Raw genomic sequence first — 16,809 nt, 5'->3', positions numbered from 1 at the left:
AGAATCGATGGAACGTCTTTTCACGAGATTCCCAGAATTCACGCAACGAGAAATTTTATTACGACGATCCCCGTTGCGTTGGTGAACGAATTTCGATAACGACCGGCTTTCAATTGATTGTTATCGAGTGGCTTCTTTGAGGTAGAGACGTACAAAGGAATCGATGGCGTCGTGCGAGAAATCGATGACGAGGTCGCTCGAGGTAATGTTAAGGTGGTACGTAGAACCATGTCGAAGGATCATATGAAAAGCAAACAAGCGTGGTTTGCTTTCAAATGTACCAATAGATCCCCTGGTAAAGCTACCTAGCTGATGCTTTCGGTAGGAAAATATTCAATTGTATTTCACGTTCGATGAAATTTAAACAAAAATTGGAGTTTTAATTTCGAAGCTCAATTTTTGTTAATCCTTTAACTCGTATCACTTCCTAGTCAATTCAACTTTCTAAAATTCTCATTTTCTACATTTGTAAAATTTCAAAAGAAATAAAATCTGGTGTTACTTGTAAAAAATTTGAACGTTATCCAATATAAACCATCATACTGTGAAATGCATGCTCGAAACATTCGCTATTTCCGAGCTTCTCGTGCTGCTGAAGGGAAAAGGACAATTACATAGCTATTCATATCGGTACAGAATCAAAAATCGAGGATTATCGAGAACGTTTAAACGCCACAGAACCGTCGACTTCGCTGAATTCACATTCGACAGACTGGTTTTGCCGCGTTGCTTGCTACCAGTGAATACTGATGCTTTGTGGTCAGACCGAGGTGACTAGACGAACGCCAGCTGCCAGTAGTTATGGTCGAGCTGTCATCAGACAGGAGTGGCGCGCCAGCAGGCGGTCTCGCTTAGAATGCGTTAAACGTTAAATCGAAACTGATATCGGCTGTTTGAATCAATGGGTAAACATTTAATTTAACGATGGTTATTTCAGAGAACATTTACTCTTTCAGCTGATAGCAGAATTAATATTACAACTTGAGACATCAAAAATTGTGTCATCCACGAGTACGTTATTAAGTTAACTGAATTACTCGACAATGTAATTGATCGAACAAATATGAAGTCTGGAATTAATTTACTTTCATAGCTGGTTCACATTCGAGGACACTTTGCGCGTCGATCGAAGTTTCACGGCGAACAGTTGGCCGTATTGTTTTCGACGCGAACTCCGTCGACTTCTAAATTTATCTTGGCAAAAGTTCCTTGGCCGGCGTTGCCTTCATTTCGATGCATCCGAAGCGTTCGCCGATCTCGAGATTTCAAACAGAGAAACGCGTAACGTGGAACGTTTACCGAAGACTCGAGACTCGGTCTCATCTTCGGATAAACGAACTCGACGCACAAGTGCCTTTCCAATCCGTCTCTTCCGGTTTCGGCCGGTTATATAAGGGATCACACGTGCCCTTCTTAGTAAGCGAAAACGGAACCGCTCTTGAAACTTCTCGAACTGAAAATAATCAACGAGATAGACGCGAAAAGCGAGCAGGAATCTCTTCCTTTAGACTTCTGACGGATAAATGTTATCGAAAAAAAGAACGTGGTCTTTTGATAGCTTTGATTTAAGCTGTTCAAGAACCTTCGAGACTCGATAGTTCTCTTTTCAGTCAAGTTAAAAAAATTGTATTCTATTATTCTTGAAACTCGTGAATGACAAATATCGGAGACCAGCGAACAGATTTTTTCCGGTTATTTTCAACTCCAACTTGCCGTGTACATAGGGAGCACTGGTATTATATTTTGTAAAATACGCGGACCGACGAGACACGTAGAAAAGTCATTTCATCACGGTTGCGTGATATTTTTTTTCAATCTGCCCGGATGGATAAACGCGATTCAAATATACCTTTGTCACGACCTCTTGCTCGGTGGAGCTCGTGTGAAATCAAAACACGTCTGGTGTGAGAATCGCGGTCTCGTTTCCCCATAGACGTCGACGATGTTCCCTAAACCCTCCCAGTCGCTTGTCAAACACGTTTCTTCCTCACCCCTTAGGTTTTACCGTCTTCCTCGAGTGTCAGCCCGACCGGAAAGTGGTCTTTCGTTTACATTTCCGGTCACCGCGACAGATCGATCTCCCGTCCCCTTTATTTTTCTGGCAATCCCTGCTTATCGGTTTCCGCAGCTACGAAAATCTTTGCCTCCCCTATATCGGTCTGTTTGACAGACTTTTGCTGGCCAATAATATTCGTCAAATATTAAATAAATTAATTGGAAGAATTTTACACGTTAAATATTAGACGGAGGTTGTTGTAATAAATGGAAAAGAAAAATAAATCATAGAGAATCAGGTTTTGTTTTATCGTAGAAAGAGAACGGGGGTAGTAACAAATTCCTGCCGCGTTTGCTGGTGGAACCCGTGAGCAATAGGGTGATAAGTACGGCATTATCGTGGAAAGGACGAAACAAACGCGTCGACCGAGAACGATAACGGCAATGGTGCATATTTAATAAAGAGCGAAGCGTAGGCTAGCCGTAGGAAAACTGGCGCGGCATGTTAAACACACCTGTGCATCGAAAGTTCGTCATGAATAATTCCGTTTGGCTCGTTTAACGTGGTCGCAGTACGCGTACCAACGGAATTTCCATTAGTTCCCGTTCGACGATAATTGACTTTGCGTCTCACCGGTTCTATTTATTTACTTGCCTTGCCGGTCCTCCGCTAGCCGAGCGAGCTTGAACCGGTAGTAAACAGGAGCGAACACAAAGACAGGGGGAAACAAGGATCCACGGAGGGAAGATTAAATTGCGACCAAGGATCGAGTTAAGGCTTAACAGTTAATTAATCCAGAAATTAAGTCTCGTTCTCGTTCCTTGCTCGTTGTTCGAAATTCTCTGGCTACCTCTTGGTTTCACGTACACTGCTGGCCAAATGTATAGGGAAACTACTCTGTCAGTAGAGTAAGTGTACCATTAGTCAGACAGCCCTCGAAACTCGGGGAATCAGTTGAAGTTTAATTTCCTGAGGAAATTGTTAATGTAGTATTTAATGAAAAATGAAAGGATATGTAGAGATGTTTTTAGATCATGTGATTATTGCAGGGTGGTCCAGCCTTCCCGGTGAACCAGACATTGTCGAACATTTATGGCCGCAGGTCGGCCAGTCCTGATGTTGCAGACCACGTAGATGAAACTCAGGTTCGTAAATCTGTAAATAATTTTCTGTGGCGATTTATGTTTATTGGTAAAGAATTTTGTGATTTCATTTGGTTGATTAACAATCTTATGTCGGCAATGAAGGGTTCTGTCAGGTTCCTGCATAATTTCATTGTAACTGAAAGGATTTCTATTTTACCGACGAATTTCTCCCTTCAATCCCTTTGTCAAGTGTACTTTCGATGCTTGTTGGTAATTTATCAGGTATCGATATTTTCTTATCAACCTACAGATCAAGTATATTTTAAATGGAATTTACTTCGTGTCACTTTTAGTCTTGTGCGAAAAAAGAGGTTTCTTAGAAATTACACAAACAGGAATTAATCTGTTTTACATCAAGGATAAACTAGAATTTTCTGGAGTCTGATTTTCTTTTGTGAACTTTTGCCTTTTCCCATTTCCTTGACAAACAGAGCGGAAAAAATAAGAGATGCTTTATCTCGACTCGAGATGCAACGCACGACCTGCTCTTATTTTTCTGCTTATTTTTCCGTCAAATTTACCTTGTTTCAAGAATTTGTGGAAATACAGTGACATTTGTTTTAAAAAATCTGATAAGTTTAAAGGGAACTGTTATTTTTAAACGAACGAGAGTAATTTGAACGGTTGATATTTGATAAAGTTGAAAATGAGACTGGTGGTGAATAATTTGATCTGATTTTTGCTTCGTCGGTTTGAACGTTCGTAATTGAAACGGATTTCGATTTTATACGCCATTTCGTCGATTAACGCGAGCACGTGTGACAAAGTCGATGATTACGCGAACAGCCATAGGCGGCTCGCTTGCCGGAATGCAATTTGTAAATTATACCAGAAATCAGCGGACATTATCAGTGCCAGTTCGCGGTTTTCGTGTTTGCAAATGAAGTGCAGAAAGTGCGACACGGTAGCGTATAATGCGTTTCGTTTGATTTAATCGACCTAATTAGCGTGTTAAAATAGTCGCGGCTCCGCGTTATTTAATCTCCTCCAAACGGTCAGATACACGAATTTTCGAATCAGCCGTCGTGACAACGAGTTTCGGTCAAATTAATCAGACATAACAGTAGTCTTTCTACGAATTTTCAACTTTTTAAATTTTTATCGTGAAAGAAGCATCGAACAAACTATTCCACTTAAATTTCGACAGAGATTAACCATGTTAGGTCGAAGATCATTACTTGTACAGATGGTGGAACCCTTCTACTCTTGCAAATTGAGAGTGGAAAGTCCATGAACTTCATATAAGACGTGACATCCACTTATTAAACTTCCAAACATTCCACTCATATTTCTCCCTCACAGCTAGAAACATCATACCCTTAGGTACATGTAATAACACTCAACCATAAATTATTATCATATCACTTATTATGTAACTATTGGCTATACAGTTTAATCATTAAAATTACATATTCAATCCAAAATTCTGAACACACCTAGATACACCCATAGCAGAATTTCAATGAACCAAAGAACGAACAGGTCCGTGCTAATTAAAACTCTGACGATACCGTTAATGAATTAATACCAACATTTCGGGTATGTAAATTATAAATAACCAACGAAATAACGTCGCGCCAGTTCTCTGCCATTGAAACACGCGGTTACCGTTCTCCCTGCACCAAGTTTAATTAAGCGGTCGCTTAATCAGACCGGTACGTAAATTTTCAGCGAAATTTCCGTGCAAAGACAATTCGCATCGGGTATCGATCTCCATCCAGGTGACATTTCAATCGTCTAGGCACGATGAGAGTTTCTATACGCTTCGGTATTAAAATAATTCTGAAACGAAATATTTTATTTAAAAATCGTGAAACTTAATTGTTCCAGCTCGTATCGAGCCGAGCGAGAGTGAACGTGAAAAGCGAATGAGAATCTTGCAGCAGTGAATTTGTTCGCATGGAAAACAAGATTAACGCCACCGCATAGAACGGCAACTGCAAACACGGAACGGAACACGTGCGCAAATAAGCTTGCTTACGAGTTTACGGTGTTCGTTCATCAAACACCGTTCGTGCGTTCGATGAAAAGAAACGTGTCGGAATTAGACGTGGTCGGCTTGGTAGGAGCGTCGAAAGCAAAGCGACCACCAACGTCGAGACGTTCGCGTACGCCAGTACCGACGTTAGCGTCCATCCCTTCGAGATTGAAACTTCACCTCCTGCAAAGTTCATCGGGGCTTCGTGAACTTTATACGTTCTTATCTCTTTTTATCCACCTGTGTCGCGAGTGATAGTCTTCCACCTACGCCCTCTTCGCTTTGGAACGACGATTTAGTTGAAAGGTGTTATCGTGTCTGTCGTTGAATAAATGTAAACATATAGGGACCGGTTGGAGACAACGTAGTTCAGTTTATGCGTGCGTAAACATAGCGATCGAGATCCAGTTGTGTTCGAAACAGTCTTCATTCGTCGCGCCTCGAGAAAGGTTGTTCCGTTGTATCGCTCTTCAGAAGAAGTTATTTTAAATAAATAGGTTTTCCTCACAAACAAATCGTTTTAATTATCAGTCAAGATTAGTAGTGAGCTTTAGCAATGATAGTGATTTTGGTTTATTTAACATCTATATTCTCGGTGTGAATTTTGTTTTGACAAGGAAAGTAAGAAATGGAGATGGTGAAGGATGAAGTGTGCCTATTTCAATACCTCATAAAATCCGAAATACCTGAATTCTGGTATCGATGACAGAGGAGTTCGTTAATTGACAGGAATAACCGACCTTGCCAAATCCTTTTGTTTTTCTTGGAAGACTGGCATGAAAACGGTTGTTTGAGTATCTCGATGTTAAACGAGCGTGCGAGAAATAGTTCCTGAGAACCGTGGCTTAAGTAAAATAATCTCCTAAATTGTGGCTCATGGTCAGCATCGTTTATCTTCGAAGAATCTTTCTATTTCTCTTTCGATTGACTTTGCTGTCAAAATACGTCGAAATATCAGAAAGTGTATCAAAGATTATTTGATTCTGAAATGTGATTAGTTGGGGTAGCTACGTTTACCTATCACCCTATATCGCTTTCTTCAATTATACACGATTGTAGCGAAACAAAGCCTCGTTTATAAGGTGCGTTATTTCCCGTGGTGGTCCGTGAGTCTTTGATAAACAATTTAACAGGAACGTTGGTGATATTCTTGGAAATGCATAAACGTTTTAGACGCTTTGAAGCTTCCACGCCGGTGGCACGTGCAAAGGCCCCATTAACCGGACGGCGCGGCGTCGGCAACCAAACATTGTCTTCGCCTTCGAACGACGTTAAAAATAACGTCATGACGAACGAAGAGAAACGAATTTTCACCTCGAACACCGGAGAAACTCGTGCGGCAAATGCCGTACGTTCGATGCCGGAATACAAAACATTTTTCTTCCATTAGCGTCAACCTTTCAGCTGCTGCCGCGGCCACTTCGCGGGCCTCTCTTTAAATTTCATTTTTCACTTCTCGTAACTTCTTTATCGCGCTGCGAACTTCCCGGGGACTCGTTCCAGGAATCGCCCTCTCCGTTCTCCGTCTTCCTTTCGAAACTTCTTTATCATCAATCGCGATCATACGATTTCTCTCGAGTCTTTTCCCAACATCGATCAGGATTTCCGCGGATTCCACTGCTCTAGTTCGTTCGTTTCATCGCCTGTTCTCTTAATCTATCCTCAACAGCCGTCTTGAAGTTAACGACGGTATTCCTCTCGGAGAGATAATCGTTTAGCGTCTTTAATGCTTTCTTACCGATTTTCGTTTCGACGAGCAAATAAATCTTCTGATTGGAAAGACAGTTTCTCCTAAGCGTTTATATTCGTTCGTTGTACTCGGAAGGTTAAAAGTATCGACGCGAAGGTAAACACGAACAATCGGACGAAGTTGAACGGGACGAGACAATGATCGACTGGGTGTCTATCGTCCGTCATTCACGGCGTCGTTTTAGCGACTATGTGTACGGTGTGCCGATTAAAGTTCGCAAACGGAGAACAAAGAGATCCTGCCAGTTTCTAGAGCACGCTGGTAATCGTAACGTCACCACGAAACGTTCGTCCAATATTTGCGGATGCTGTTGGAATCACGTAAGTTTCCTTTTAAACCTCGATTCATCGTTGTTAACCCTTTCGCTCCGATACACTCCGTAACAAAATGTACTCGTTCGGAATGAAACTCATCACCGAAGGTTCGATATTGACGTAGAGAATATTTGCGTTACACGATTGTTTGGACAAAGAATTTATTATATTAATTGAAATTATTTCTTTTTCAACGTCCGTACGAGTCTTTGTAAACTTTTTTACAAAGTACGCGTATTCTCTTCGAAGCGAAAAGGTTAATTCTACGAATTAATACAATATGCATGAACTGATAAATAACAGGGATATCCGGCAATTGATTCGAAACCATAGGAACGTGGTCCGTGATACACGATAGAGAATAATTTATCGAAACACGAAGCATCAGCTTTGATATGGTTTCGCGTGTTTTAAAGCGTAACTGCATCGCAATCTCGTTTTCAATGTAAATGGTTTAATATCCGTCGAAATTTCATGCTGCGCTTTCAGTTAAATCCGTTTGGACAGACTGAAGCCGCTGTTTATTTATGCAAACCCGTTACCGGACAGACGTGCAGTTCATTTTACTCGACGCGTTGAAACGTTGAAAAATTCGAGATACAGGCACGAGATCTCTATCGATCCGTTTTTCATTTATCGCTCGACCGAAAATGATGAATCGATAACAAATATAAAAAATTCTTCGTGCTCACGCTATTCGCTTGATTTTTTCGTTTAAATCTTCATCATTTTTTCATCTTCCATTAAAATTTTCATATTCGGTGAAAACAATACCATGCGTCCCTCAATTTAATTTATTAAAAATTGAACGTGAAACAATTAGCTGGATAGGATAATTAAAATTTCATTAATGAGTGTTTAAAGTTTTAGAGTTAAATGAATAGAATTTTCCTTGAAAAGGAGGTGTAGAATTAATCACATTCAACGTAGAATGTAAATATTCAACCTGAAACATGATCCTCGATGAGGGGCTTGAATGATCTCGCGAAAAAGAAACGGATCAGACTCGATTCGCGGGTCTTCGGCTGAAATCATCCCCTTCAGACGAGCGTGTTCGCATCGGCGTCTATTCGAGTAAATGGAAAGGGGATGGTTCGGTAGGAAAAAGGTTTCGGTAAACGTTCGTCTCGATCATTGATACCGCAACCGATGTTGGAACACTGGCTGTCGTATTTGGAAGCCCCGCACGGTTGCGATAATGAAACGAAATCCGAGATTTCAGCGGATCAGCCGGTTCAAGTCGAAGCATCGTCGATATCGAAACCCGATGCAAGCGTATGCGTCAGTCAAGGTTGTGCCACTCGATCGAAACGTGTTTCCCTCGTCCCACGATATTCCTCTTTTCACCCTTACCGAACCTGGTGAAAATGATTTTTCTAAACGTGCCGAAAGTTCGACCTAGCGACGTGTGCTTGCCGAAAATGCTGACGGAAGCGGACGTCGGAAAATACAAACGTAGAATCCCGTCGCCGAGGGTGTGTGTACCACGATGTGTACCTAGTATGGTGCGAACGATTCTCGACCGTCTGCGTGTCAGTATTGTAAGAAAACTCGCATTTTCAACGGGGTGTTTTATTTTGGCACACGTTCGAAAACGTGTCCCTTAATTTTCAAATCTTCAGAACTTCTGTTCTAGCGTCTAGATTTCTTACAGTATTCAGATGATAGATGATGAATGTTTAATGAAGCGTTTGGTGGTGGACGGTGATTAAACGTTGAACTTTTGGTGTTACAGAAACCCCGATACACCGGAGGGGGTGTGGAAGAGCAACTACCACCGCCGCCATCGCCACCGCAGCTGAAGGAAGCCGGACAATTGGATGGAGTTCCTAGACCCAATTCGGTCGACCGTATCCTTCATCCTGATGGTAGCCAGCACATCCTCACTAGTCACGAGGCACTCAACAAGGTAAGTTTCAGCGTCTTCTTAAACGAATGAACATTTAAATTCAGGTCCATTTAACCCTGGCGCACCAATCGAGAATACTCGTTATTTAATAATTTCTTCAAAGAAATTCTATTTATGTAACATGACGATTTATTGAATTAAACCTTCCCGCATGTGTACGTCGACGCATGCTCTGAAAGCGTCGGAATATTCGCCATCTGTTCCGTTCTCTAGCAAACGAAGCGACAATCAATGCGCATCGTCGGCAAATATTGACTCGTACTACTTTTACCGACCGTATGGGATCGATAGAACATTCCAGCTTCCTGAAATTCTATAAAATAATGTGTTCATCTAGAAATTATCCATTCTTCTTTTTAAATAATCCTACCGATTGATTTTCAAACGAAAAACAAGAAACGAAGCAATTTGCCTATTTGCACCCTTAAATTAGTTTCACTACCCCTCGCGAGATGGCGTACGCGAAGGCATCGTCTTCCTCGAGCGGTCGTTCGATGGTGCCGTCGTCGCGACCCTGATAACACCGTGTCCTGTCTTATCTCACGGATATCCCGAGAAACACGTGGATGTCGCAGTCGAGCCGCGACTTCGTGATCCGTCGGCACCGTGCCGGATCACGTTCGTTCGCCGGAAGTTCGACCTAAACGGCCGCGAGTGCCGCGAGTGCGAAGATTCGAGGCGGGTACCGGAAGATGAACCGAGGAGAGGACGCTAATGAGTCGCTGAAGGCACCGGTGTGACAGATTGAAACGCGTTATTGATCCCCATCCGACACGACCGACTTGGCGTGAATACTGCAGACGCAATGGGTTTTTTCTTTTTGTCACGCTTGATCGACGACGAGACGAAAACCTCTTCGATGACGGATAAACGTTTTTCATTTATCCCGCGCTCGAGTCGCGTTCGTCGATTCGGTTTGATGATCTTCGCGGCACTTCTCTCGATGAAGTTCCCTTTTGAAAGATTGAACGGCGTATGTAATTGGTATCATTTTTTATCAGAAACGAAGCAAACGGGGTGGTAAATAGATCGACGGGATAAACGGATAGACAGGGTGAATTCGTCTTGCCGTGGGAATTGAAATCTCGCGCGGTTTGTTTTGATAAAGATGATAAATCGATAGCCATTAAGCAAGAACGGAACTTCCACGTGAAATCATATTCGCATTTATAATCTCCTAGACGAGTAATGCTTCTATTTCCTATTCTCAAGTTTAAGTGAAATATTATGTATTCTATATTCCTGTTATTACCAGCAGTAATTATTCATAGGAAAAGTTGAATTACACCCCAATACGTTACATTATTTATTGGAAAGGGAATCGTGTAAGGTGAAACTTAAATTAGATCTCTTTGGTTCGATATTACCCTCTATGTACAACGGAAGGAACGTGCTTATCTCGCAACATCAGCTTCGACGATTGCATTATTTATAATACAGAACACGTTATCACCTGTAGTAGGTCCGTGTTTTTTTTTTCTTCTCGATATTATTCCAACTTTTCTTTCTGAATGGAACATCGACGAACGAACGTGACACGAACATATTTTCCTTCTGGACGACTTCGCCTATTCTTTCTCCATTCCTACTGCTGATTTATTGCAGCGTTTTTACCTTTCTCCCTGGGATTCAATTGTTCGAAAATTTTTATCATTGTACTCCAGCAAAAAGAATTCAACGGATCCCTTGTCCGCAATTTTGACGTTGATTGAATTTATAATGGCAATAAAAAGGAGTACAATCAAAGATAGATTCAACAAAATGGAATATTGTTTTTTTTTTCTTTTTACTTCTTATCTTTGAAGTAGTTTGCCCCGTAAAATCGAATTGCAATTTGTCGGTAATTCCAAGTTGGTAATGGATTTCACAATCAATTTGTCAAAATACGTCTGAGAATCTATTGTGCAGAGTATCAGTTGTCTGAGATGTTCTATGGTCATTGTGGAAATCGAAAGGAGAGTCTTGAGCACAGTTGATGAAATGGGGTAAGGAAAATTCAGGTGGAAGGGGATGCTTGGTCCAATCGAACAGACGTACGGATACTCTCCGTTTCTCGTCGGCGATTCGGATAGGTGTGTGCCCTTTAAGATGACCCAGATAACGTTCTAGTACTATTTTATATTCTACAGTATCTCGTTCTATGCGATTCTTTTATGAGCGCGCAAGAACGCACTGCAGGGCATTATTTCCCCGAACGAACTTTCCACCCTTGTATCTGCCCTATGCTTTCTCGCTCGCCTCGCTTCCCAAACGATTATACGTTGAAAAATGACACTTTTTCATCGGTATCGAACGGTGATAAAATTTTATTGAACGATCGAATGAAATTGCCGGGTTGCAGTGGTTGGCGCAACAACTAATTACCCGGAGAACGTATAATTAACGATTAATCTTCCTTCTTGGGTCAATTAGTTAAATTACACGCGAGCATTTAGCATGACCGGTACGCTGGTTTCATTTGTAAAATATTCAGTTCGAAGAAATCGATTCTGGATATACCAGACTAACCTGTCACTTTGATGACCCTCTGATGAGTCGAGTGTTCGATGACAAATCGATACATTTATTCGAAATTTTAGCACGGTTACTTCTACGTCCCTTAATGGAATATTTGATAACCATGAGTCATTCGAGATACGTAGGGTTAACTTTTAAGCTGAATAACAGTAGGATCTCAAGGTTACTCGAGGAGAAACGTAATTCTACCCGCTCTATTAAAGGTTGAAGTTACGATTCCTTTTCGTGATTCGGTAGAATCAATCGAGTCTTCGTGAGCGGCTGTAGTGAAGTGGTTCGCGACACGCGTGATTCGTGCACCGAGAACCAGGAAGTCAGGCTGGTGTACGAACCGGATATCGTGATACAAACGCGTCCGAACCAACTCACCCTCTACTATATTCTACCTTTTACCCACTGACTTTCTGGCGTGACTGGTTCAACAACTGTCGTGCAACTTTCCTTCTGTCCTTTCTCCTAAGAACGTTGCCCCTTCTCGGGAAGCATCACGCGACAAGATTTCGCTCCAGCTTTCGTGCGACTTTCCAAGTTTTTAAACAGTCTTGTATTCGCTTGATAAATATTCGCAAACCCTTTGTCTCGCGAACCGTTTCGTTATTATGATTAATTATCCTGTCAAGTAACCAGCAAGCAAGTTGTGTTCTATTTTAGACCGATCGTTCCGTTGAATTTATAACTACAATATAAAGTTCGAATAAATCAGTTATCGCGAAGAAACACACTATAAATAGAAAAAATTATTCGATTAAATTTATGATATCAGCCATGAATATTCTTTTGAACGTATTAATCTCAAGGGTCTCAGAGATCTTTATTTATAATATTACTTAAGAACACGCAATTTCATGGAACATTGTCTTGTAAAACCTTCGAGACATTGACGAAGTAAGGTAGCAGTGATGTTCAAGAGAATTGATGAACCCTCGTTCTTTATCCTTTCTTCTCGGTCCGCTATAAATTCAGGTCTGTCTGACTCTAATCGTCTGTTACTACTGCGAACGAAACGTGGCCCTTTTTCATTCGAAACTATAACATCGCCGTCTTGTCTGACACTGTACCGTTTATGCAAAGACGGGAGAATTTCTTCCCCGTAGCGTTTCTTACCGATTATTCTTTCCCGTTGGACTTTAATATATCTCGGGGAGAAAAGGAAAACGAACGGGGTTTCGAAGAAACGATGAGGAGGAACCGTAAACTCTCGTCGTGCTCTTATTGCACGAATACCTCTCAAACGAACGGCTGTCTGACGCATACCTTTTCCGTTCATTTCCTTGAAAGATCCGTGCACCGAAACCCGCCGCTCATTGTACGCGAACTTTTCCCTTTCATTCGCTTGTAAAGGCTTCTTACCGCGAGCGTGGAATTTCTCGCTCGTTACACTCTTGTTCCCGATGCATTACCATAATGCACGCTCGAAATGTTAAAACGTTGCTGCCGTTTCATTCCTTTTGTACGCACAGTTTGTTAACGGACACGAAACATTTTCGTGTTACCGATTATGCGTTTTCGTGGCCACCCCCTTTACGAGTGGTTTAGGGTACACAAAAGGACAGATTTTACACAATGGTAAAAGTTGTCGTATCGAGAATCAAAGCTGGGATTTTCACAGCTACGAACACTAAAGAGGTAGATTCGAAGATAGCAGCCTGTAGCTTCTTTTCCCGAAGATTTCACGTTGCACCTATTCAGTAAATATTGATAAAGTAAAGTAGGCGATAGCGTGCATATACGAATGCAGCTTGTACGAGGTGAACGTGTTCGACAAAGCTTCCAACAACGGATACGACTACTCGGCTCCCCACGACTTTGATAACAGATAAAGCGGTTCGATATTCGATCGAAGTGAAATCTAAAGAAGGTGGAGGGTAGATAGAGGGAGATGTGCCCGATTGCATCGCGAACGACAAGTGGTAGATTCAGCGAAATAGCTGAGCGAAGGGGTGATCGAACGATAAGGTATCGCGTTAACGCGTTCGACTGACGATTTTTCGTGGAAGAAATGTCTTTTTCGCGCGAAAAAAGAAAAAAAATATCGAAGTAAATCGGCTTGCTCCGACTAGGATCTGTTAAATACCACGCGGCACAATGGCCACATTGTTCGCGACCCGTGGCTGCAGGGATGCTTTTAATTAAAGCTCCCGCGCCTCTTTTTTTTATTTACAGCTTTCGAAAATGCTGCAGACGCTGCATCTACCAGGTTATCGATTCCAACGCGTACTAGATACAATCTTTTTTCCTCGTTACGTACCGAGATGATCATCAATGCCAGTCTTCCACTATTGGAAACGTCGGTGCATTGTTCCGCATTATTGATCGGACGTATTCGTCCACTTAACGATAGTCTCGTAACGACTGTTTGTTTCGTATACCTTCGACGGGACTATCATCGACGAGACAATGAAACACAATCTTCGATATTACTTTAATACTGGTTCATCGGGAGAACGGTTTTAGTAGCTATCGAGGGAAGAAGATCCGATATCCACTGCTAAGGATCTTGTAATTTTTATATCTTCATTTTTAAATCCAATTTTCCATCCTCAAAATTGACTATCCAAAAAACTACCCCTTGTAATATCATTTTCACACTCGGATCGATCCATCCGATCAGAAATCTTATCTTAATCATGATTGACAAGAAACTGGTATCGATGGGACGATTCGTCTGGTCGAGGTGGAAAGAACGCGAGGCGGTAAGGTGCTCGGGGCGGCACTCGAGCCGGAGAGGGTGATCGTCGGATCGCGGCCGCAGGGTGAATGCAATTTTCACGAGGTGGCGGTGCAGTTCACCACGCTATCGTGTGACCGGCTACACGGACTCGGCCGACTGCATCGAGAAGGGAGAAAGAGCGAGCGAGTAAGCTGGTGGACGGTATGGCGCAGAAGGGAGAGAAGGAGGAGGCGGCTTGTACACGGAAGCACACCTACGTACACGAGGAGGAGCGGGCTCAGTAGTGTGCCAAGTGCGCCCAGTGACGTAGGTCAGTGCTCGCGACTACGCCGCTCCCCACGGGCTGCGGATTTCCACCCTCGCTTTTCCGACCTTACGTTCTCGTCAACGGTTTCGCCATGATCCCGACCGATGATTCACCCGGTTTTACCAACGGTTCTGCGTCGTCGTGCGTCTTAACCCGTTCGTGCCGGTCACCTTGACACGCGCGTACCTCGCGAAGGTTACGTCTCGTCGGTTTCACCTGCGAGCTGCCGCTCGATGCTCGCTTTCCTTTCCACCCGGCGCTCGTTTCGCGGCTAAAATACGTGCAACTGTGCTGAAAGGTGTTTCAGACTCGTTTCTTTACTAAGAATCCAAAAGAGCTAATTTACTTCCTTGGAGAACTGTCGCATTGAGAGTTGTTTCTATTCACGTTTCACCGTGTATGTTTGGGAATGGGAAGGTAGCGTTCGATAGTTGTCGCATCTTTATTGTTAATTTCAAGCAACTCGATGCAACAGACGATAAGTGCACTTTGTGTTTGAAAGCATAATGCGTCTGTCGTTCGAGAGGAGGTTGCAACTGTGCCAAGTACGAGGAATAGGTCGTTGCTCGTGAAAGGGTTATTGGGAACATTATCTTGCCATTGCACCAATGTTTGTTGCATTATTTGTTTCCTGCAAGGCTTATTCTACTTTTCTGATATGAAACGTTTTAACGAATGGTCAACTTTTTTTCGACTGCCCTCGCTGTGTCAAGCGTAATAAGGGTTCTGTAAATAGAGGAAGGATGTAATATGTAGAGGTTGCAGAATATGATGCAGTTCTCGGTGCAGCGAGAGAACGATACTGAAATATTTCAAGTGCAACCAGTAACACAGGTCAGTGCTCGCGGCCACTGCATTTCTGCCTTTCCCCTCGAAACATCCAAAATCTAGTTAAAACTTTTCAATTCAAATATAGAGAAATTTAATTATACGACCGGTAATGAAATATACGAAATTTAATTTCAATGTATTGCTGGGAAGAAACTAACGCGAAATTCGAACGTGCTTAAGTTATATCGCCTGTCGTATCGACGCGTTTAACGCTTCTAACTAGAGATTAATTACTCGCGCAGTGTTGTCAGAAATTTTAATCGTATGCAAACAGTTTGAAAGTTTATCGACGAACAAGTCACACGTCAACGTGTAACTTTTCGCAGCTGCAGCCGTTCTATGGAAATTCAAACGCAACGTGACGCTGTTCCCGATAATGTCGTTCTACTATACGCTCGGTACGATTTACACTTGTCCGCTGTACACGAACCTATAAAACTCGTGCATACCGTTTATGCCTCGCGAGATGTTTATTAAAACATGTCTGAACGATTTCCTCTATGCGTCGCGATAACTTTGTTGAATTTTATCGTTCAACTTCGTAGAATCACGGTGAAATGCGTTTATTGTTAAGTATACCTTTGGTTGATTTTCAAAAGGCTTTTAGTTTGATATTTTACGCGATTACTATAATGATATTAAAACTTCTCTTTCGCTAATCAGTCAATTATACGAAATTGGAGGTATTTCGAAACACTAAACTTGACACAATTATAAGGTACCGTAAATTAATAGTCCTGCAAAATTGTAGCGCACACCTCTTTGAATTAAGAAACTTTCGAAAATGTTCAAAGTTTCCTTAATGTCTAATTAACTGTTTTAATTATCACTACCTACAATATTCTCTATAATTAAAATACATTTCCTAGAGATTGCATGTAGAATATAAAAAGCTCCTTTAAACAGGTGCATTTTTCTAAAAGTGCACTGTGTAATGCATTTTTACGATCACTTGAAATGCACTTTTCTCGAGATTTACCTTATGCGACACGAGTCGAAGGAAACGTTCAATTGGATGCGTTTTATCGATTCCCTCGTAACATAAACAGAAGGGGTTGATTTTCTGATAACTTTATAAGTCAAATGAGAAGAGTAAATAATTAGTTAATGTACCTTATCACCGATGTCTATTTTTACTAGGTAGTTAACGTAGTTATAACTTCAGGGGATAAATAAATCGTGCGACACCTATTTGGTGGAGAAGAAACGTCAGATGGGATTCGACAGTTTTCCCATTTTCTCGGGTCTGTATTTCGGGATAAGGAGATATCGCGTTGAAAATTATGTGCACCACGGTCTAACGTTATTACGACAGCTTCGAATTCGGCCGGGCCAGTGAAGCTTGTCGTTCCTGCAGATATCGATCGCGTTCCGCGGGTTGTCAGGCTAAG

General features: G+C 42.0%; 1 protein-coding gene across 19 annotated transcripts in view; it reads left to right on the top strand.

Moving 5' to 3' along the window:
• The window catches only part of LOC117607241 (discs large 1), a 371,089-nt gene that overhangs the window by 229,149 nt on the left and 125,131 nt on the right, over window positions 1-16,809 (top strand). For 17 of the 19 annotated variants that reach the window (XM_076692125.1, XM_076692133.1, XM_076692131.1 and 14 more), the window contains 2 exons: window positions 3,046-3,141; window positions 8,919-9,092. In XM_076692125.1, coding sequence (XP_076548240.1) covers window positions 3,046-3,141; window positions 8,919-9,092 — 270 coding nt within the window. Of the gene's footprint in view, window positions 1-3,045; window positions 3,142-6,939; window positions 7,190-8,918; window positions 9,093-16,809 lie in introns of those variants that run through there. The other 2 variants (XM_034330709.2, XM_076692130.1) reach the window with 2 other exon arrangements.

The sequence above is a fragment of the Osmia lignaria genome, chromosome 14 (genome assembly GCF_051020975.1).
Source record: "Osmia lignaria lignaria isolate PbOS001 chromosome 14, iyOsmLign1, whole genome shotgun sequence".
Taxonomy (NCBI): Eukaryota; Metazoa; Arthropoda; class Insecta; order Hymenoptera; family Megachilidae; genus Osmia; species Osmia lignaria.
The sequence above is the reverse complement of the archived record's forward strand: the minus strand, read 5'-3'. Positions and strand labels throughout refer to the sequence as shown.